The sequence below is a fragment of the Leptodactylus fuscus genome, chromosome 4 (genome assembly GCF_031893055.1).
Source record: "Leptodactylus fuscus isolate aLepFus1 chromosome 4, aLepFus1.hap2, whole genome shotgun sequence".
In the NCBI taxonomy this organism is placed as follows: domain Eukaryota; kingdom Metazoa; phylum Chordata; class Amphibia; order Anura; family Leptodactylidae; genus Leptodactylus; species Leptodactylus fuscus.
The window spans coordinates 213,923,447-213,944,907 of record NC_134268.1 but is presented as its reverse complement, the minus strand read 5'-3'; the positions used below and the strand labels follow the sequence as shown (position 1 = coordinate 213,944,907).

General features: G+C 47.8%; 1 protein-coding gene across 1 annotated transcript; it reads left to right on the top strand.

Moving 5' to 3' along the window:
• The first annotated feature begins 4,528 nt into the window (after nucleotides 1-4,528).
• Nucleotides 4,529-17,050, top strand: C1GALT1 (core 1 synthase, glycoprotein-N-acetylgalactosamine 3-beta-galactosyltransferase 1). Its single transcript, XM_075271778.1, has 3 exons — nucleotides 4,529-4,957; nucleotides 8,867-9,534; nucleotides 13,087-17,050. Exons 1-3 carry the CDS (start codon nucleotides 4,729-4,731, stop codon nucleotides 13,276-13,278), a joined length of 1,089 nt encoding a protein of 362 aa, XP_075127879.1. The 5' UTR covers nucleotides 4,529-4,728; the 3' UTR covers nucleotides 13,279-17,050.
• The last annotated feature ends 4,411 nt before the right edge of the window (nucleotides 17,051-21,461 follow it).

Genomic DNA, 21,461 nt, shown 5'->3' with positions numbered 1-21,461 from the left:
GACCATAGGCCGGTCCTCAACTCTGTACATTGATCTGCTGTTGTTGTCTGACTAATTGGTGGTTTTCCTGTCATGGTATGCAGCATGGCCTCTGTTTCTGAATGGAATGGCACCAACCAGGGATGGGCAAGGATGCCATGTTTGACAGGCGGCAGCGCAGTAGTGTAGGCTTGCACAAAGGGAGCCAGCTGGAGACAGTTTTTGGCAGAACTGGGCAGGGAGGTTGTTCCCGCCGCCATCTTGGAGGACTAAGCCCAGATCTTCTGTGGATGTAGGCTTGTACAAATCGTCTGTCTCTTCGTGTCATCCCATATAGACTGGATGATACTGAGATCAGGGCTATATTTGTGGGTGCCGGATCATCACTTCCAGGACTCCTCCTCCAAAGGGCAAAGGTCACACCAAATATTGATGGTATTTACATTTCTCTTTTCTTCCTTCACTTCATTTTGTTCGTTGACAGAAAAAACTATTAACCCTTCAATTTCTGAAAGCGTTCTGATTTTATAGCATTTTTTTCTGCACCTGCAATATGCAGAGACCACAGAGCAAAATCTGAACCAGGCCCCCAACCACAATGTATTATTTATAGTACTGGTCTCCGTATATTGGGAAAAGACACGTTATGGGCCCACTTAGGTTCTTGGGCCCAGGTGCACCCCTTCTGGAAACACCCCTAGAAATACGGTTCCCATGCATCATGTTGAACCTAAGACAAAACTGCCAGAGAAGGTGCCATGAGAGGCCAGGGTCTAAGACAGTCCTTAAAGGGATCCTATCATTGGATACTCTTTTTTTCTGACTAACACGTAGGAATAGCCTTAAGAAAGGCTTAGATGTCCCTTAGATGTCTCCCTGCGTCTTCTTCCGTCCTGGGTTTCAATCTCCTAGGCCTCAGGCAGAGCCAATTGTGCATGCCCGGGCCACAAGAAAATGGCTGCTTACACCAGCTTACTGTGCAAGTAGCCATTTTGTCGTGGCCCAGGCATGCACAGTTGGCTCTACATGAGGCATCGCTGGAGAAGACATCTAAAGGTAGGAGAAGAATGGCCTTTCTTAAGGCTATTCCTATGTGTTAGTCTAGAGGGCCCTAGAAGACGAGGCCCACTTCCTGCTACACTGCACCAAATACTCAGCTGCGAGGGCCGTCTACTACCAAAGACTCTCTGCCCACATCCCAGACTTCACATCTGCAGATGAGAAGAGGAAACTCTACATCCTACTGGGAGAAGAAGAGGCCACTGTGGAGATCGCTGCCCAATACGTGTCCAGCTGTCACCAAACAAGAGGAAGATGAGACCCCACGGACTGTTATACCCCAAATCACCCCCCCCCCCCATACTCACCACTCCCCCCCCCCAACCCCAACTCTCCCCTCCCCATTTTACTAGTTTTGGCAATGCCAAATATCTATTCGGACGTGCCAATAAAGCTTGTTTGATTTATCCAATGATAGGATCCCTTTAATAAATACAGTCTGGAGACAGTGTGAGGTGGCTAGGGGAAGGTGTCTCCGTGCAACATCGAGAAGAACTATGAAGACTGACCCGTGAATGATAGCAACATGAGGTTCACGCGTTTCTATGACTGTCCGAGCCGTCTACTGTCAATCAACTCAGGACTGTCTGTGACTGTTTATTCCTGTGGTTGAGCTACAACCCCTATTTGAGTTCAGGGGGTTATACTGTCTAGCTGGGTACACATAAGATCCTACACGTTACAATGGTCATTTGTCATCAGGGATCAGTTAAACAAACACAACGCTATTGATTTGTTCAGCAAACGTACCCTACAAATTATAGCAAGATGGTCACCACAACATACCAAAGTCTGGCCCTGGTTCAGTCTGCACTCCCCTTATACGCGTCGACTGTCAGATTTGCTCCCTTGACAATCGGCAGCCTTCCAATATTAGGAGAGGGGGACTCCTAATAGCGGGCGGCTTCCATGGAGCTGACCCTGGCACTGAGGTCTATGTACACACTGTCAGCAGTCCCCGGTAAATATTTGTCCTCACTTACACGCCGCCGACACATAAAGCTTGACGTGTGGACGGCCGCTGTCAGCTTGTACATTGTGACTGCTGCTAGCCTGGGGGGGGATTCTTAGGATAATGTGAATTTTTATCTGGGTTACAAGAATTTTTACTATCCGATGTCCCTGGGCCATAGCATACTAAGTGCGGTAGAGGGATTTTCAGAACTTAATAAGATATCGGCTATCCAAAGAATAAGGGGTAACTTTCAGATTGGTGGGGGTCTGACCACTCAGACCCCCCACTGATTTGGAGAACAGGAGTTTTGACTACTATTGCGAATAGAGCTGTGGCTGGGCACCGTGTGCACCACCAGGTAAATGGTAATATGGTAAAGGTTTAATGTTAGTATCTCTGGTGGTCTAGGGCGGTTAAAGGGGTGCAAATGATCCCATATCCACAGGGTAAAAAGGAACGGACTGATCAGTAGGGGTCTGACCACTGGTGCGGATTACACTACTTCAGCTATCTCTGGCGACTGAGTTGGAGATGAACAGAGCGGCCTCGTGCATTTCTGACCTGACTCTTCATTCAAATTGGGATGCAAAACAGCAAGTTAGCCCGTCTCTATTACAGAGGGGTAATGTGTCCTTGGAATACCCCTATAATGTGACCACTCCTGGTGATCTAGAGAAGAGGGTACTGTCAGAGGGTACTGTCAGCATGCCTGGTGGTCTACAGTAGTGAAGGGTTTTATTTAAAGGGGTTGTCAGCCAATATACACAGTCCAGTCGCATTAATGTGACCACCTGTCAAAATCCAGAATAACCACCTTTGGGAGAGCGGACCACAGCGAGACATGCAGGAAGAGAGGGGATGATGTTCACTGGGATGTTGAGCCATGCCGACTTCAGTGCCATGGCCAGCTGCGCTAGATTATGCAGTTGAGCATCCATAGCGCGAACAACCCGATCAAAGTGGTCCCACAGATTCTCGATTGGGTTCAAGTCCAGGGAATTTGCTGGCCAAGGGAGTACGGTAAACTCATACCGGTGCTCCTCGAACCATGCACGTACACTGCGAGCTTTATGACACATGGCATTGTCCTGCTGGTAGATGCCATCATCCTGAGGAAAAACATTTTGCGTGTAGGGGTGAACATGGTCCACAAGGATAGATGCATACTGGTTTTGATTCATCGTGCCTTCGACAATGATGAGTGCACCCAGATGGCTGATGACACGTGCCTTCTGCCATTGGTTATTTAACGTTGACGTCAAAAGTAGGCGGCGGTCACATTAATATGACTGGACTGTGTAACAGAGGCGGCAATGGAGGGTGTAAAACATTAAAAAAAAGTCACACACCGATATCCGAACTCCATTGTACAGTCCCGATCCCCTTTCCCTCTCATGCCAGGCCAGAAGAAAACAGGCTCACACGACCAATGACGAGACTAATCAGCCATCTTGGCAGTAACCGATAAACAATTGGTGACATACATGAGTGACGCCACCGCTCTCTCTCCAGCGACCACTGAAACCAAGAAAGGGGTTAATGTGAGCATGAGCAGGTTATTGCTGGCATCTCTGGTAGTCTATAGCAGTAAAGGGTTAATTTTAGCATCCCCCTGTGGCGCGGGGCGGTGAAGGGATTAATTTATGTATTGCTGGCGGTTTAGCACATTGAGGGGTTAAAAGGGTTGTACCAGGATAAAAGGTACATGGTTGCTCTCTTCCAGAAACAGCGCCACACCTGTCCATGGGTTGTGTCTTGTACTGCAGCTCCACTCAACTAAATGGGGTCTAATGCTAATCTACCAGGGAAACACTGTTTGGCTTTGTCTTTGGCCACAGTAAAGGCCCAAAAGATTTTCGCTTTTTAATTGATAACCCATTACTTTTATTGCCATAATAAGGCATTTTTTGAAAAATATTTCTTTGTATTTTTCATAAAAACTTTATTGACCTTTTTCTTATCACTAGAGGGCTCTAAGGGGTGGTACGGGTGGGATGTGAGCGATCACCGATCCTGGCCATGAGTGGGGCGTTGCAATAGGTGTCAAAAGTGCAGGTGCACAACCATCTTGTACCTATAGGAACGCCTGAATGTGGTCACATGACATACGTATGATTAGTCGGGGACGCCTCTTTAAGAAAAAAGTGCACTGCAAAAATCTATTAATCTAGTAGAAAATAATCCAGCAATAATTCGTGCACAATAATCTGGAATCTCATTAAACCAGAGAATCAATAATTCAGAATAATTTGGAAATCTGGAAAAATGATGCAAACAGACCCAAATGAAGTGCATGAGCCATGTTACGTGCAAAAAATGCTTCGGTTTAGGACTCTTGTGGTGCCGGATTATTGTAGGAATCCTACATGTGACGCCTTATTCCAGGACATTGCAGGGACAGACGTGTAGTGAGCGCGTCCTGCTGTCTGGCACTGCCTGCTGGGACTTGTAGTTCTGCACTTGCTGCCAACGCGGCTAGGAGAGTGAATGACTGGCATCACGTGACCGCTCCCAGCCGGGGGTATGGCCGTGATGACGTCAGACGCAAGGAAATGGCCAGCTGATACCTGCGAGCGTGTTAACCTCTTCCTCCCTGGGCAGCGGCGTCACATCTCATGGCCCCGATGGGCGGGGCCTGGGTGTCGGAGACTCTCGGCAGTTCCCGGGTGAGCGGTGCGGGCAGTGAGGAGTCAGAGCGCGATGTGACGGTGCTCGCCGCCCGGTGACCTCAGGAAATGGCCCCCAACAAGTCGGTGCTGAGTCTGGCCACGTTCCTGTTCGGCCTGGCCATCGGCTTCATCTTCTGCTATGTGATCGTCAGCATCGCCCTGCAGGAGAGGGACGAGTACCCGGCCGACATCCTGCACAACGACCCCCACGGGCGGCACGTAGAACAGCACGAGCACCAGCATCAGCTGCCGGGACACATCATGAACTTCAATGCCGACGCGCAGCAGCACCATGGTAACCGACACTGACACCCGACAGACCCTGCTGACGGGACCCGGCACCAGACAGACCCTCCTGAGACTGGAAACCCAACAGACCCTGCTGACGGGACCCGGCACCAGACAGACCCTGCTGACCAAACCCGACACCCCACAGACCCTGCTGTCCAAACCCGACAGACCCTGCTGACGGGACCCGGCACTGGACAGACCCTGCTGACCAAACCCGGCACCAGACAGACCCTGCTGACGGGACCCGGCGCCCAACAGACCCTGCTGACCAAACCCGACACCCGACAGACCCTGCTGACCAAACCCGGCGCCCGACAGACCCTGCTGGCGGGACCCGGCGCCCGACAGACCCTCCTGAGACTGGAAACCCAACAGACCCTGCTGACGGGACCGATGCCCGACAGACCCTGCTGGCGGGACCCGGCGCCCGACAGACCCTGCCGGCGGGACCCGGCGCCCGACAGACCCTGCTGGCGGGACCCGGCGCCCGACAGACCCTGCTGGTGGGACCCGGCGCCCGACAGACCCTGCTGGTGGGACCCGGCGCCCGACAGACCCTGCTGGTGGGACCCGGCGCCCGACAGACCCTGCTGGTGGGACCCGGCGCCCGACAGACCCTGCTGGTGGGACCCGGCGCCCGACAGACCCTGCTGGTGGGACCCGGCGCCCGACAGACCCTGCTGGTGGGACCCGGCGCCCGACAGACCCTGCTGGCGGGACCCGGCGCCCGACAGACCCTGCTGGCTGGACCCGGCACCAGACAGACCCTCCTGAGACTGGAAACCCAACAGACTCTGCTGACGGGACCCGGCACCAGACAGACCCTGCTGACCAAACCCGGCACCAGACAGACCCTGCTGACGGGACCCGGCGCCCAACAGACCCTGCTGACCAAACCCGACAGACCCTGCTGACCAAACCCGGCGCCCGACAGACCCTGCTGGCGGGACCCGGCGCCCGACAGACCCTGCTGGCGGGACCCGGCGCCCGACAGACCCTGCTGGCTGGACCCGGCGCCCGACAGACCCTGCTGGCTGGACCCGGCGCCCGACAGACCCTGCTGGCTGGACCCGGCGCCCGACAGACCCTGCTGGCTGGACCCGGCGCCCGACAGACCCTGCTGGCGGGACCCGGCGCCCGACAGACCCTGCTGGCGGGACCCGGCGCCCGACAGACCCTGCTGGCGGGACCCGGCGCCCGACAGACCCTGCTGGCGGGACCCGGCGCCCGACAGACCCTCCTGAGACTGGAAATCCAACAGACCCTGCTGACGGGACCGATGCCCGACAGACCCTGCTGACACCCAAAAGACCCAGCTGATGGGACCGGAAACCTGACAGACCCTGTTGACGGGACCCGACGCCCAACAGACCCTCATGAGACATTCTGACACCCGACAGTGCCCGCTGACGGGAGCTGACACCCCATACTGCCTCTCAGCAAGTCAAGTACTGACTCCTTCTCCCTGCCAACACCTTCCCCGTGCCTGATGATCACTGACAGCAGATGCTTCTTCCTGACACCCGACAAACCCTGACAATTCCTGACACTGTTTGCTGACACCTGACCCCGACATGTCCTGACCACATTCACACTTGGTCTTCATCTGGTAAGCCCTGACACCCGACTTCCCTGTTGACACTACGCCCCCTGTCTGGTAAACACTGAGACCTGTTGACACTCCTCAAGAAATCCTGACACCCCCCCCCCCCCCATCAGTCCACAGAATGTCTGATGACTGAGACGCTTCAGTTATGAGAATGTGAGACTGTAAGACCTCTGTGTGAATGGTGCAGTACTGCACGTGTGTGACCAGCGCTCTGCTCACTGCGTTTCCTTACATTCAGGACACCACGGTCTTCACGTTTCGAGCGTCTTCTATGGTAACATAGAGATGAGCGAGTACTATTTGAAACTGCCGGGGGTGTTGTTCATGAAAATCAGACCATCACTGACTTCATATGGAAGACCTAAGATAGATCATAGATCTCAGGAAACCCACCCAGGACTGGAAAACCCCTTTAATTATTTCCCAACCAAAACTTGTTCCGCTCCTATTACTTGTGCTGCACGCACCGCACGTACACGAGCAACGTCTACAACCCCGGTGCTGCCAGAACAGATGATCTGTGCGGGGTCTGGGTCAGACAGATCGCAAACCGATGACCTATGCTATATACTGTGACTAGGTCACCGGTATGAATATTCAATTTGAGGCCGGAATACCCCTTTAAGGTCAATCTGTAACCAGATTTGGGGATCCTGTACAAAGAGTCTTAAAGGGGTTATCCAATTTAAAAAAAAAAAAATATGGGCATCAATCCAGAACACTTCCTGAACTATATCCTGTTTATATCTGGCACACTTTAGTTGACTTATTTTAAGGTCATTGATCTCAGAGTGATGTTTTGATTACGATCTCACTACCCCTCCCTGTAAGCAGTTCAGGCAGTCAATGAAACATCGCAGCAGCATGTAACCTTGGGTGTGGGAGTAATTTATTACCTGTGATTTCATTGCAAGGGGAGAGTAGAGAAGGGAGGGGGACACAGAGAAGGAATTATGGGAAATGTAGTTTGTCCATAGAGTCACTGCATGTAAATAATAGTGATACAAGGAGCAGCAAGTAAAATAAAGCTAAGCAAAGGGGAACAGCAAGGACTTAGCCCTGATGTGGATGGATTTGAAGTTAATTTTTGGAATCTGATAACCCCTTTAAACCTAATAATCTTCGTCTTATCCATTAGTCTGTATACACTAACAGAGCTAGTCCTGGACTGGGGGTCTCTGACAGCCATGGGTCTAATAAGGATCCCCGGGTATATCAAAGTCATATAGTTAAAGGGATCATATCATTAAAAGTCTTTTTTTTTTTTTTTTTGTCCCTAACACGTAGGAATAGCCTTAAGAAAGGCTATTCTTCTCCTACTTTTAGATGTCTTCTCCGCGCCGCCGTTCGGTATATAATCCAGTTTTTGTCTGTATGCAAATGAGTTCTCTCGCAGCAAAGGGGGCGTCCTTAATGCTGCGAGAGAACTCTCCAGCACCGCCTCCATCTTCTTCAGGAACGGGTCTTCTTCGCATCTTCCGGGGGTTGGCTTGAAACTTCTAGGCCAAGGGCAAAGCCGACTGCATGCCCGCTGGCCACAAGAAAATGGTCACTTGTACAGTATTGTAAGTGGCCATTTTCTTGTGGTCGGCAGGCATGCGCAGTCGGCTGCCTGAGGCCTAGAAGTTTGAAGACGCGAAGAAGACCTGTTCCTGAAGAAGATGGAGGCGGCGCTGGAGAGTTCTCTCGTAGCGTTGGGCATACCCCCAGTGCTACGAGAGTACTCATTTGCATACTGACAAACTGGGATTCTATGGAACGGCGGGGTGGAGAAGACATCTAAAGGTAAGAGATGAATAGCCTTTTGTTAAGACTATTCCTACGTGTTAGGGGCAAAAAATTGACTTTTAATGATAGGATCCCTTTAAATAAACCTTGCAATATTCAATCCCTCGGAGCATGTGCTTATTTTATTACAAGGTGCACAAGTTGTCATGCATTAAGCGTATTCTCTGGCAGTCCGTGCACCTAGACTGAAATTTCTTCCACGTATGTGCGGGGGCGTCCCTGACACCGGATGTTGTGTGAACATCTGACTACACCCTCCTCCTATAGTTCGGTCGGATGTAATAATTAGATGTTTGCACAATAAGGGCCTCTCATCTCATCTTGTTATTTTAGGCGCTGACTTCACAGCCAAAATGTTAATTTGCAAACATGTATCCAACAACAAAGTACACGTCAGGCCAGACAGAGGGGCGGTGTATCCAAAAGATTTTATACGTTCTAGTATCTTAAAGGGGATGTTCTACGTTTATGTCTGACTTGTATGACCCAGGTTATACCTCTGTCTGTCTCCCTCAGATGAGGACGTCCATGTTTCTGAAGACCTCTACAAGAAGGTGAGGATTCTGTGCTGGGTCATGACCGGTCCTCAAAACCTGGACAAGAAGACAAAACACGTGAAGGCCACGTGGGCGCAGAGGTGCAATAAGGTCTTATATATGAGTTCTGAAGAAAACAAAGACTTTCCCACCGTGGGGCTGGATACCAAGGAGGGACGGGACCAGCTCTACTGGAAAACCATCAAGGCCTTCCAGTACGTGCACGACCACCACCTGGACGAGGCCGATTGGTTCATGAAAGCGGACGATGACACGTACGTGGTGGTGGACAACCTACGGCGACTTTTGTCACAGTATAAACCGGAGGACCCCATTTATTTTGGCCGGAGGTTCAAGCCTTACGTCAAGCAGGGCTACATGAGTGGAGGGGCTGGCTACGTCCTCAGCAAGGAAGCCTTAATAAGGTTTGTAAACGCCTTCAAGGAAGAGAAGTGTACGCACAGCTCGTCGGTGGAAGACTTGGCGCTCGGAAAGTGCATGGAGAACATTAACGTCAAGGCCGGGGATTCCCGAGACTCCAGTGGGAAGGAAACCTTCCACCCCTTTATCCCGGAGCATCATCTCATCCAGGGGTATTTGCCAAAGACATTCTGGTATTGGAATTACAACTACTATCCCGCCATAGAGGTGAGGCTGCGATGTTATATTGTGCTGTGTAGTAACGTAAGATTCTTTTGTGCCTAAGGCATTGCAAATGAGTTGCACCTTTAAGTAACTGTATCTAATCCGTGGCCTAGATCTGAGCTTGTCTAGTAAAGGCTTCATGCCTCATGTAGGACAGCGCTGGCTCCTGCCCAGGACTCTGCCAGGTGGATTAAGCGCGACGTGGCTTGTTTTAATTATTTCTGTATTATCTCTTGACTTTTCTTCATTCCTTAGATTAGGTCATCAGTATGTGATCCTTGAGGGGCTGACACCTGAGACCCCCACAAATCAGCTGGTTGAAGTGGCTTCTTTAATCTGAGTGAGTGATGTGGCATCTTCACTGAATACCAAGCACAGAGATGTGCCCGGTATTGGCCACTCACTTGAATGGGACTGAGCTAATACGGTACCGCGAGGCCACAGCGCTTGTGAGAGCCACGGCCTCTTCAAGCTGTTGTTTGTGGATGGTCCTGGATGTTGGACCCCCAACTGGTCACCTGTGGATGACTTATCTTAAGGATAGGTCTTCAGTACATAAATCCCTTTAAAGGGGCTCTATCATTAGATTTATATAGATATAAATCAGTCCTACCGTGCACCCCACCCCCGCCCTCACGTCATAGCTTGTTCACGCCCTCCTCTCTTCTTTGACTTCCTCTTCCTTGTGATTCACCGCCTTCAGCTTTCAGCAGTTTCTATTGAAATCTTGCGCAGTAGCGCTCCCTCCAGAGCGCTACTGCACAAGCTCCAGCGCCATTTTCCTGTAGAGAACATCGCGACCATACTGTGCATGCGCAGCACACTCGCTTACTTCTTTACCCAAAAAAGGCACGGGAGCTTGTGCAGTAGTACCCCGGAGGGAGCGGCTACTGCACTTGCGCGAGATTTCGATCAAAACCGCCGGGCTGGAGGCGGTGAATCGCAAGGAGGAGGAAGTCAAAGTAGAGAGGATGACGTGAACAAGCTACGATGCGGGGGGTGCACGGAACGCCCACCGTTCATGGTAGGACTGATTTACATATATGTTTTAACGATAATTCAGAAAAACAGGGCGGGGGTTCAAAAACGATTAGCAGCACCTGAATAATCTCACCCAATCCCGGGGCCCCTGGCCGATCAGCTACGATTGGCTCATGTGACTGATAAATGTAACGCCTGAGAAGCGGAAGCCATTTTTACAAGCGCATCCATGTTGGTCCCGGGTGTCAGACCCTCACAGATTTTCAATTGTTGATGTATCTTTAAGGACAGGTCATTCATTTAAAGAGCCGCTGAAACACTTTTAAGGGATTTTCTGGTTTCAGCACATAAAGCATAGGGAGGTTGGGATTTTCCTATTTTATCAATTCCTGATGATTTTCAGGATCTCTGCTTGCTGTCACACAATAGGACTCCTAGATTCTTAGTCTAGGTCAGTAGTATCACATTGGGGGGTTCTGACTCCCCGCACCCCAGGTAATAACTGTAATTTGCTCATTAGGGAGATTTACATGGTGTCAGGGTGTTACGTGTTCCTTAAGGCCATTCATTTATTTTATTCTTCTGTGAACCGGTCTTTCCAGTTGTCACTTACTCTGAGATTCCAGCATTCATTTGTGTTTTTAAGAAGTGACTATATATAATGGCTGCCACTCCTCCTCCTGTGTGTGCTGACACCTGCGGCCAGTAAGTTATGGCGGCCCAGCATATAACCAGGGCAGGTCCCTATAAATGGCAGAATATTACAAATGTCATGTCTACATTCAGTACCCTAGCAAGCCCCAAAATTGCCAGTGATGGGGTAGGAAACCCTGCTGTGAGCAGGTGTGCAGGATTTGGAGATGCTCAGTCACCCATATATCTGGTGACATACTGACCGTATACAGCCCAGAGACCTGGAGGCTGCAGTCTGCATAATATATATACATGCAGTACTGGCTGTGTCTACATAGTATACAGGCAGCGTGGGGGGCAGTACTAGCTGTGCCTATGTCATTTGTAGGGAGGGACAGGGAGGCAGTACTAGCTGTGCCAACATTTATAGAGGGGACAGGGATGCAGTACTAGCTGTGCCAACATTTATAGAGGGGACGGGGGACAGTACTAGCTGTGTCAATATTCAGAGAGGGGGACAGGGAGACAGTACTATCTGTGCCTTCATTATATACATAGAAACAGTACGAGCTATGCCAACATTATTTATAACTAGGGACAGGAAGACATTACTAGCTGAACCTATAGACATTATAGACATGAGGCAGTACTAGTTGTGCCTGTATTATTTATAGAGGGGACAGGGAGGCAGTATTATCTGTGCCAACATTATATACATAGAGACAGTACAAGCTGTGCCAACATTATTTATAACTAGGGACAGGAAGACATTATTAGCTGAACCTATAGATATGAGGCAGTACTAGCTGCGCCAATATTTATAAAGAGAGGCGAGCAGTACTAACTGTGCCAAAATTACTTATAAATAGTGACCGGGAAGGATCACTAGCTGAACCTATAGACATACACATGACACAGTGCTAGCTGTGTCAATATTTTTTAGAGGGGGACAGGAAGGCAGTACTAGCTGCTAATATTTATAAAGAGGGGCAGTACTACAGTGTTTCTCTGAAAAATAAATATATAGAGAGAGAGACATGTAGGTGGTACCATGTGCTAGGTAGTATCTGTGCTAACATAATCTACACACAGGGACCAGTGCTGTCTACATCATTTACAGAGCACAATACGGAGATAGAACTGGCTGTGCCTGTAGTACAGGCGGTGGTTCAGTCTGTGACTATGCCAATAACAAGAAGGCAGCACTATCTGTGCCTATGGAATTTTCTCAGTAATTGTATTTACTGCTCTTCCTTATCAACCTGTCACAGTAAAACCTAACAGCAATGGCGGTTTTCTTCCTATCTGCTCTGTACACATGGAAGGGGTGGAGTAGAAAAAAACAAGTGTCCTAGTTTTTGAAGAATTGAAAAAATCCGGCATCCACGTGCATAAAATCCAAATGCTTTATTGGGAAACGTAAAAAAATTTTTACCAACGTCACTTCTCCGTGGTGTGTTCGGGGGTAGGGAGTGATGTTCACTGATTGTATGGACAAAAAATTTTTTTACGTTTCCCAATAAAGCATTTGGATTTTATGCACGTGGATGCCGGATTTTTTCAATTCTTCATTACGAGACACTCCGAGTCGACGGGGATTTCTTTCATCCAGGCACCCGATTATTCCTCCGTTAACCGTGAGTGTGGTCTCATTACGAGGATGTATTTGTTTGTGCAAACTATACTATGATATACTATCACACCGAAAGGGATCGTGTTTATGTATTTGAAGCACCAAATCATCTGAGTTTCCACAAACATATTTTGTCAGCTGTTTGCATTGTTGACATCTATCCACTATCAAGATTAGTTTCTGTATGGGCTGTGATATTCCTTTTCCCCCTTTCCACTTTTGCTAAAGTCCTAGTTTTTGGGTTATTGTAAAACCTGGAGCTTGTGACCATTTCTAGCTGGTGATCTTACCGTCCTCTTGTCTTTCAGGGTCCCGGCTGCTGCTCTGACCTGGCCGTTTCCTTTCACTACGTGGACTCCACCACTATGTACCAGTTGGAGTACCTGGTGCACCATCTCCGTCCCTACGGGTACAAGTACAGATACAATCCTGACCCTCCCAATGATCTAGAGCAGAACAATGTGAAGGACAAAGTGGAAAAAAATGTGAAAGCGGAGTAAAGCAAACTACAATCACAAGGGATTAACTATTTGTGAACCTTCGGCCTGACCTTATCACAGGGTCGCGTCATCCCCTTTAAGGGCGGCATTCAGAATCTGTGCAATGCTTTTGAGTTTTTTTTTAAAATATATTAAATATCGAAGATCCATTTTGGAGATCGCATGAACATCCGGGAGCCTTTGTACTGACAATCATATAGTTTGGCCCAAGATTTTATGGAATTCGTCCTGCGTCCCTGGACTTCTCTGGTGGGGGGGACACGGGTGAAGAAAGCAGTAAATACCGCCAGAGACTATTTCTTCTATAAAGGAATTCTACAAACCACTTGTTTTTTTAAGAGCCTGTCCCATACTGCAGGGTCCGCTGGGCTATTGGGACAGCTCCAGCCCCTCGTGGTTTTTGGCTGTTCAGTTGTAATTTCAAGTAAACTTATTGATGGGATCGGGGGTAACGTCATGATCGCAGGGGTCTGATTGCTGATATATAGATTGAATGGAGCGGTCGGGCCCACGCTTGGCTTGCTGCTTCATTGGGACGGAAGAACTGGAAACCTGTTTTCAAAATTGGTGGTCGGACCCCAACGATAATGAAGCAATTCCCTCCTATTAATGTGGATATCTTCATATCTTGGTGCAACACCTTCAAATAGCAACCCCGCTGTATCGCTTGTGGTGCAGAGGATTTGCAGAGTTGGTTGTCCTCCCCATACAGACTTGCAGTATTCCTCATAGCTAGATGAAGGAGTTGCCATAGTACATTTGGGGACTACCCTTTAAGCAGTTGCCTTACCCTTTCTGCATAAGAGATCATCTGCTTGCCATAAAAGACGTTTCTATGAGCAGGATTGCAGCAACTCGTACATGTAACTGATGTTATCCAACCATTCTTGCTGATCCTATGGGATACTCTCCTAATAGCCCCGCCCCCTGTGACAGCCATTTCTTCTTGCATAGGACTGTATTCACTTATCGTTCCCCTGTCCACCCTGTTTGCTTATAATGCAAGGATACAGGGCGCCTGCACTTTAAGAACATGTGTCCAGCTCATTCCCTCACACTGGGCGAGAGGAGATTTGCAGACATTACTTCATCCAGTTGCAGGAAGTGCCACATGGTCTGTCGCAGAGTAGTGAAGTTTACGGACAATTTCCTTCAATCCTGCCTATAGAAACATATTTTTTGGTTAAAAGGCTTGTTTAGGCTTTTTTAGTACCCTATTGGGTCATTTTGAGGGAGAGTTGAACTAGAAAGGTGATACAAAGGGCATCTATCTCTCCGGAGGACTCTGCACGTCCATTGATTTGAATGGACACTGTGTAATACTTTGTTTCTCCTGCAGTGGTGCTGTAGGAAATTCAAACCCTTGCTGCTCGGTTACTGCAGACACTCTGTGATCCGCTTATTTTTGGGGGACCTAACAAAGAGGTATTGTAAAGAGCAGACAAGACGGAGGTTGTGTATTTTGCATTCTCTCCAGTGGTTTATTAGCTTGTTGGCCTTGACCCCTCCCACTTGTCTTATTGCCTCATTACTTGTAAACCTTTCTACATTTGTATATACAGGCAGCTATAAGGACTATAAGGATGTATTTTGTAGCTTGTGCTAAAGTGGTCATCGCCCACTATTGACAATCAGATTTAATCCCATAAATGTATCCCCCTCCCGATGTGATTGGTTCAGTCCTTGTATAGTAAGTGAGGACCATGACAAGTGTAAAATAGGGGGGGGGGATGTAGAAACCTCTAAGACATGGTCTTGAGTTTCTCATTAGAGCATCATGCACCAGGGTATCTTTACACGGTGAGTTTGCTTTCTGTTTTCCTTTCTCTAGCACTTTTGAGGTTAATATAGCCTGCCGGTGGGAAGGGGGTCTTATTACAGTCCTGAATTGTGTCTGTTGGATCCTCAAATGCTGATATTATCTTGAAGCTGGTGGTATAAGCTACTTATAAGAGATAACATGCACACCCATGAAACTCACTTTCGCCCTCCTGCAACTTTTACTTTTTTTTTGGTAAACAGGATATCAGTTATTAAAGAGGATTTGTTCAGGATTACAAAAACATGGCCGCTTTCTTCAAACACAGCGCCACACCTGTTCACAGGTTGTGTGTGATATTGCAGCTTAGCACCATTCACATCAATTGGGGTGGAGCTACAATATGAGACACAACCTTAGGCTAGGTCATCAACTGAAGATCGGAGGGAGTCCGACACCAAGCTTAGCACCTTTCAGACACCAATGCTGTTTTGTGGGAGTCCCGGGTGTCAGACCCCAATCTTTAATGGATAACCTAGCCTAAAGAATAGGTCACTGATAAACTCAGAAAACCCCTTTAGTTAGTTAAAGTTGCAGGAGGGTGTAAGATTTTAATAAAGGTATACTTAAGGGTGCTTTAAGGCGTTTCGGTGGCCCATTATGACTATAGAGCTGTCGGATATCCACTCTGGGCCATTTTGCATATCTTTTACAGTAACCAGTTTTACCCCCACAGTTTATTGTGCCCGCCTCGTGACAGGGGCCATTTTAAAGTCTGAATCACTTGAACCAAAGAGCGAATTGTTATATTGTTGCCCACGATCAGTTAGGATACGTTGGTGATATCTTCTTTTTGGACAAACCACCCCGACTGAGGGCCTCTTTATTACCCATCATTATTTATTTCTTTTTATTTATTGTGCCTGCGGACTAATATTACTAATACTCGGGCATTATTCTAGCCTCTCATTTATTATAACGGGTTGACAAGTAACAGGATGTGTTGTAGAGTCTAGAAAAAAAACTGCATTTGGTGTTATTGAGCTAAAATATCATAAATTCTGTGTGTACGGTACAGACTCTTCTTAAAGGAGTTTTCCACCTTTATAATATTGAAGGGTCATCTGTAGCTTAGGCCATCTATATTATATCTGCAGGGTACACTTTTGTACATTGAGTGAGCAGTCCCAGCATGCAACATTACCCAGAGCCATGTTGTCCCAGAACAGCAGATCCCGGCTGTCAGACCCCCACAGATCTAATATTGATAGGCCATTAATATAACAAAGGTGGATAACACCTTTAAGGGGCACAGGTTTCCAGACACTCCTAAAAGGGGTTGTCTGATGTGGCTTGAGGCTGAGCTGTAATACCAAACACTACCTGTGAACCAGCGTGGCACTGTTGTGGGAAAGCATCCACGTTTGTGTAATTCTGTAAACCCCTGTAATGTTAGGATTTTATTGTATACATCCACAGATGCGAATGAAGGGCTTTTATATTACCAGGATATAGAGGCCGTCCCAGAATAACACTGATCATGCAAATGATCATGCAAATGAGGGAGGGGGAGGGTCCTGTGTCCCCTACTTGAGCGGAGAGATGGTCATCTATGTGTGCAGTCAAAGTGTATGGGACTGACAAACATACCAACGAGATGAACTTCTATATACAGTATAGGACAGGTGAGCCACAAGATGGCAGGGACTGTCACTCCATTGGTAATACAGGACCCCATTCTTGTGATCAGTGAGGCGCCCGGAAACTTATTACCTTTTCTTTTTGTTATTCTGGGACTAGCCGTTTAAAGGGATCCTATCTTTCAAACACTTATTTTTCTGAGTAACACGTCGGAATAGCCTTAAGAAAGGCTATTCTTCTCCTACCTTTCGTTGTCTTCTCCATGCCGCCGTTCCGTAGGAATCCCGGTTTTTGTTGGTATGCAAATGAGTTCTCTCGCAGCACTGGGGGCGGGCCCCAGCACTAAAACAGCACTGGGGGCATCCCCAATGCTGCGAAAGAACTCTCTCCAGCGACGCCTCCATCTTCATCAGCAGCATCCTCTTCTTCCGGCGCAAATTTCAGACTTCAAGCCTCGGGCAGAACAGACTGCACAGGCCACGAGAAAATGGCCACTTACAATACTGTGTAAGCAGCCATTTTCTCGTGGCCTGTGGGCATTCGCAGTCTGCTCTGCCCAAGGCCTAGAAATTTGAAACCTGTGCCGGAAAAAGATGAAGAGGACGCTGCTGACGAAGATGGAGGCGGCGCTGGAGAGAGTTCTCTTGCAGCATTGGGGACAGTGCTGTTTGAGTGCTGGGGCCCAACCCCAGTGCTGCGAGAGAACTCATTTGCATACTGACAAAAAACGGGATTCCTACGGAGCAGCGGTGTGGAGAAGGCAACAAAAGGTAGAAGAAGAATGGCCTTTCTTAAGGCTATTCCAACGTGTTACACAGAAAAATACGTGTTTGAACGATAGGATCCCTTTAAGCTACAAGGCTCCAGAACCTCTGACTGGTCAAAATGACATATCTGGTGCCAAAACCTGTGCGTCTTTTTAATCAAAGGGCTGTTTGATAGGTGTTGACGCTCCCCTTATTATATATTTATATCCTAATGTTATGGGGTCTGTTAAACACACTACAGATCTGCCTACCTATATCAAAGCATTGGTGCCAATCCAAATGCCATCCTATTCGGAGAAGTTTCAGCCCCGAGAATCTGGTACCTTAATAGATGAGATATAAGGTGTCGGCCGCTCTTCATATGGAAGCTTCAGTGATTCCATCTCTAGTCGTGGACACTTATACTTTCATGTTACACGATGGTGACTTGTTCCTTGACAAGATTCTTGGGGTTGTCTGAGATCTTTGCTCCAGTCCTCGAGTTCTGCACTTAGTGATCTATCATCTGTATTTACCGTGTGTTGAGTGATGGGCTTTCTTCTTTCATACCTGGTTTTCCGAAGGCCAAATCCCACGACCCTGCCTGTAGAGGAAAAATAAAATGTCATATCTCGAAGTGCCTACCAGGTATGTCATAGACTGTAATGACAGGAGAAAACCGGACATTGTGTCATCTGCTTCACTTCATTGTAGGAAGGCCAAGTGACCGATAAGTGGACATGCCCTTAAAGTCTACATAGACTCTGCTTTAATTTTCGGCCTAAGAAAATACAATCGTTCAATTTTTACACTGATAAGAATATTGTCCTGAGCTTGCGTTGTGCTCCAGTCACCTCCAGAGCTGCATTTAAACTTATTCTAACTTCCATGACAGTCCACAACCATTCATTTGTCTGCAGTTTGCTGTGTGTATAGAGTATAGGATTCCAGCTGGCTACCACAAAGAGTTAACGCAGCCGTGGATGGAATATAATATGTTGCAAGTCAAGGTAAATAAGAATGTTTGCAGACTCGGCTATACATAGGAAGGTGTGGAAAGACGCAAGGTATAAGCTAAAGCTCTTAAGACACAGATGTACAGCAGATGTCTCGAGTTTCCGCACTTTCCCCTCTCGGTTAGCGTTAATCATTAGCTTTGTACAAAGGTCGGCCATCGCCAGAGTCTCGTGGGGCCCCATCGCGGATCCAGAGAGAGAAATCTCTATTTTTCTACCTGTTTATATCGAAGCCTTCTGATTTTTGGATTGATTTGATAGTTGATTGTAATGACTTATGATATCATTAAAACCTGTGTCTTAACAATTCTACCGAACTTGTCGTTTTTCTGAATTCTTGAGTATAGACGACCCTACAGCGGAGAACATGGACTCAGTCCGGTGAAGTCTTCCTAGTCGGAGGGGTGCAGCGTGGCTCAGCAGGGGCTCACCTCTCCATTGGAATTGATTTCAGTGGGTTTATGAAATCATCCGCCGGTGGGTGTTTGGAGCATTTCTGCCGTGTATTCGCTTTTTTGGATGGAGACGAAAGTCGAACTTGCTGCACTTTTGCTCCATCCAAAAAATAGGGATACACGATGGAGAGAAAGGATTTGTGTTTTCTTTTAAATTGAAAAGCTGTCTCCAACATTATACCAAGGGATAGGGCGGGATCACACCTGCGCCCAGTCTACACTTTGCAGGTTTCCGTCTTCCGCCTGAGAAACTGGACAGGAGACAGAAATCAGCAGTCAGTGTCTGCCGTGAGCAGAAGACTGAAACCCACAAAGTGGAGACCGGGCACAAGTGTGAACCCGCCCTTAGGCAAATTGTGTATGTTTTGTAATCCGTTTTGACCTCTCCATTCTTCTCTGCATATGCTCAGAATTGAGGGGGGGACGGATCTGCCAAAAAAAGGACACTTTTTGACGAATACCCACTGACGCTGGGTTCACACCAGCACCAATGTCCGTTTTCAGGTTTCCGTCTTCTGCCGACAGCAGACGGAATCCTGGCAGACCGTGTCCGGCCGTGAGCGCCGGTGAGTGTTTTGTGCTCTCCGCGTCTAATCCGTTTTTTTTTTTTTATAACTGGACGTAAAGTCCTGCATGTCTGACTCTGTGTCCGGTTAAAAAAAAAAACAGTTTCACTGCAGAGAGCATAAAATGCTCACAGCCCGACACTTTCCAAACCCATTCAAACAAATGGGCTGGAAAAATGCCGCCAGTTTTGTCTACTGTCCAGGGTCGGGCAGGAAACGGAAACCTGCAAAATGGAGAGCGGGCACAGATGTGAACGAGCCCTAACGGATCCATCAATAGCAACATATTATAGTGTGTGTTATGTAAAAGTTTCTCAGTTTTCTTTACACAGAACATAACCTTATGGAGTCTCTAGTGTCCATGCTTCTCCCTATATGACTACCTAATATTGTTTAGGTTCCCTTCATACTTTCCTAACAACTCTGTTCTGTTGAGACATGGACACGACAAGACTGCCGAAGGTTCCCGCGGGATCTGACACTGACATATTGGCAGCAGATCCTGTAGCTCAGGGGTAGGGAACCTTCGGCTCTCCAGCTGTTCCAAAACTACAACTCCCAGCATGCATACTTGCTCTGCTGTTCTTGGAACTCCCTTGGAAGATAATGGAGCATGTTGGGAGTTGTAGTTTCACGGTAGCTGGAGAGCCAAGGTTACCTGTCGCTGCTTTAGGTCCTGTAAGTTACAAGGTGCAGCCTCCATGATTCGGAGTGTGATCTGGGGATTTGAAGATAAATCGCCAGGAACTATCAGTGATGTTCCTCACACCATTAGCATTATCCTGACAAGAGGTCACTACCATTAGGGGGCACCACGGCCATGAAGAAGGGTACAATGTAGGGGTCATATGTATGCTAGAACCCAAGCATTACCAGCAGACCCTTGCCCTGAGCAACATATGACCTCCAGTACTCCTTTCTTACAATGGAGTGTCTGCTGGTGCCAACTCTTCCCAAAGTAATGATGTATCTGCGCCCGGCCATTCACATTATATAAATGTATCACCCCAAGCCACCTCCTTCTGTTACTTTGTGGTCCACTGTGATGGTCATTTGCCCATTGTAGGCACTGTTGGCGGTGGGCAGGGGGCAGCATAGACCTGACTGGACATGTCAATATGGCGGAAATGGAAACCACTAAGGATTTGTCTCACCGTCCATTATCTGCTCCACTCCTACAGCTGGTATACAGTATATAGCTATCACTGTGTAATATATGGCCGTGTGATGGACGGAGCTCGCTGACAACCTGCTCGTTATTTATCTTACACATGGAAAAACTTATTAATCATTTCATTCTCCACAAACCTCCTGCCCAGACATCTCACTAGAAGTCTACACTGAGGCAGGAGAGCGGCAAGTTACTGCTAATGTTATATAGTCCAAAGAAAAAATGGCTAGTGAATAATGAAACTACAAAACTTTATTGGGATAATTTTAAAACACATATTTAGTGATAACACATACTGTATGGTGTTTACCCCCAAAGACACTAGTCCTCAGTGTGCAGTATTCTGCATGTCCATTTAATACCGGGGGACCAGGGGGTCAACCCTGAAAAAGACAACACCCTAGGCTGATCTATTCTAGCGATAAGTTGAAATGTATAAGACACTCCGATAAAATGGATAAAGCAGCATTAGAAACTTAATTCTGCATAGGGATAACAGTGCCTGCTTAAAAATAGTTATTCTACCACCTCTACATATGGGACAATTTAGTGTAATAGAATGGAATATAGTGTAATATACTGTAGTGTCATCCTTACCCTGGTCCTATGATAGAAGAGAAGAATCAGCCCCGCTGCTGTACAGCTAATGTCAGGTGAGGATGTAGAATAGTGAGCGCAGCTCTGGAGTATAACACAGGCTATAACTCAGGATCAGTACAGGACAAGTAATGTAATGTATGTACACAGTGACTGCACCAGCAGAATAGTGAGCGCAGCTCTGGAGTATAATACAGGATAAGTAATGTAATGTATGTACACAGTGACTGCA

Excerpts from the sequence above, each read along its gene's own strand:
- C1GALT1 (XM_075271778.1), top strand. The coding sequence starts at position 4,729 with ATGGCCCCCAACAAGTCGGTGCTGAGTCTGGCCACGTTCCTGTTCGGC. Across the intron at positions 4,958-8,866 it reads CGACGCGCAGCAGCACCATG|ATGAGGACGTCCATGTTTCT; the intron begins GTAACCGACACT and ends TGTCTCCCTCAG. Across the intron at positions 9,535-13,086 it reads ACTACTATCCCGCCATAGAG|GGTCCCGGCTGCTGCTCTGA; the intron begins GTGAGGCTGCGA and ends CTTGTCTTTCAG.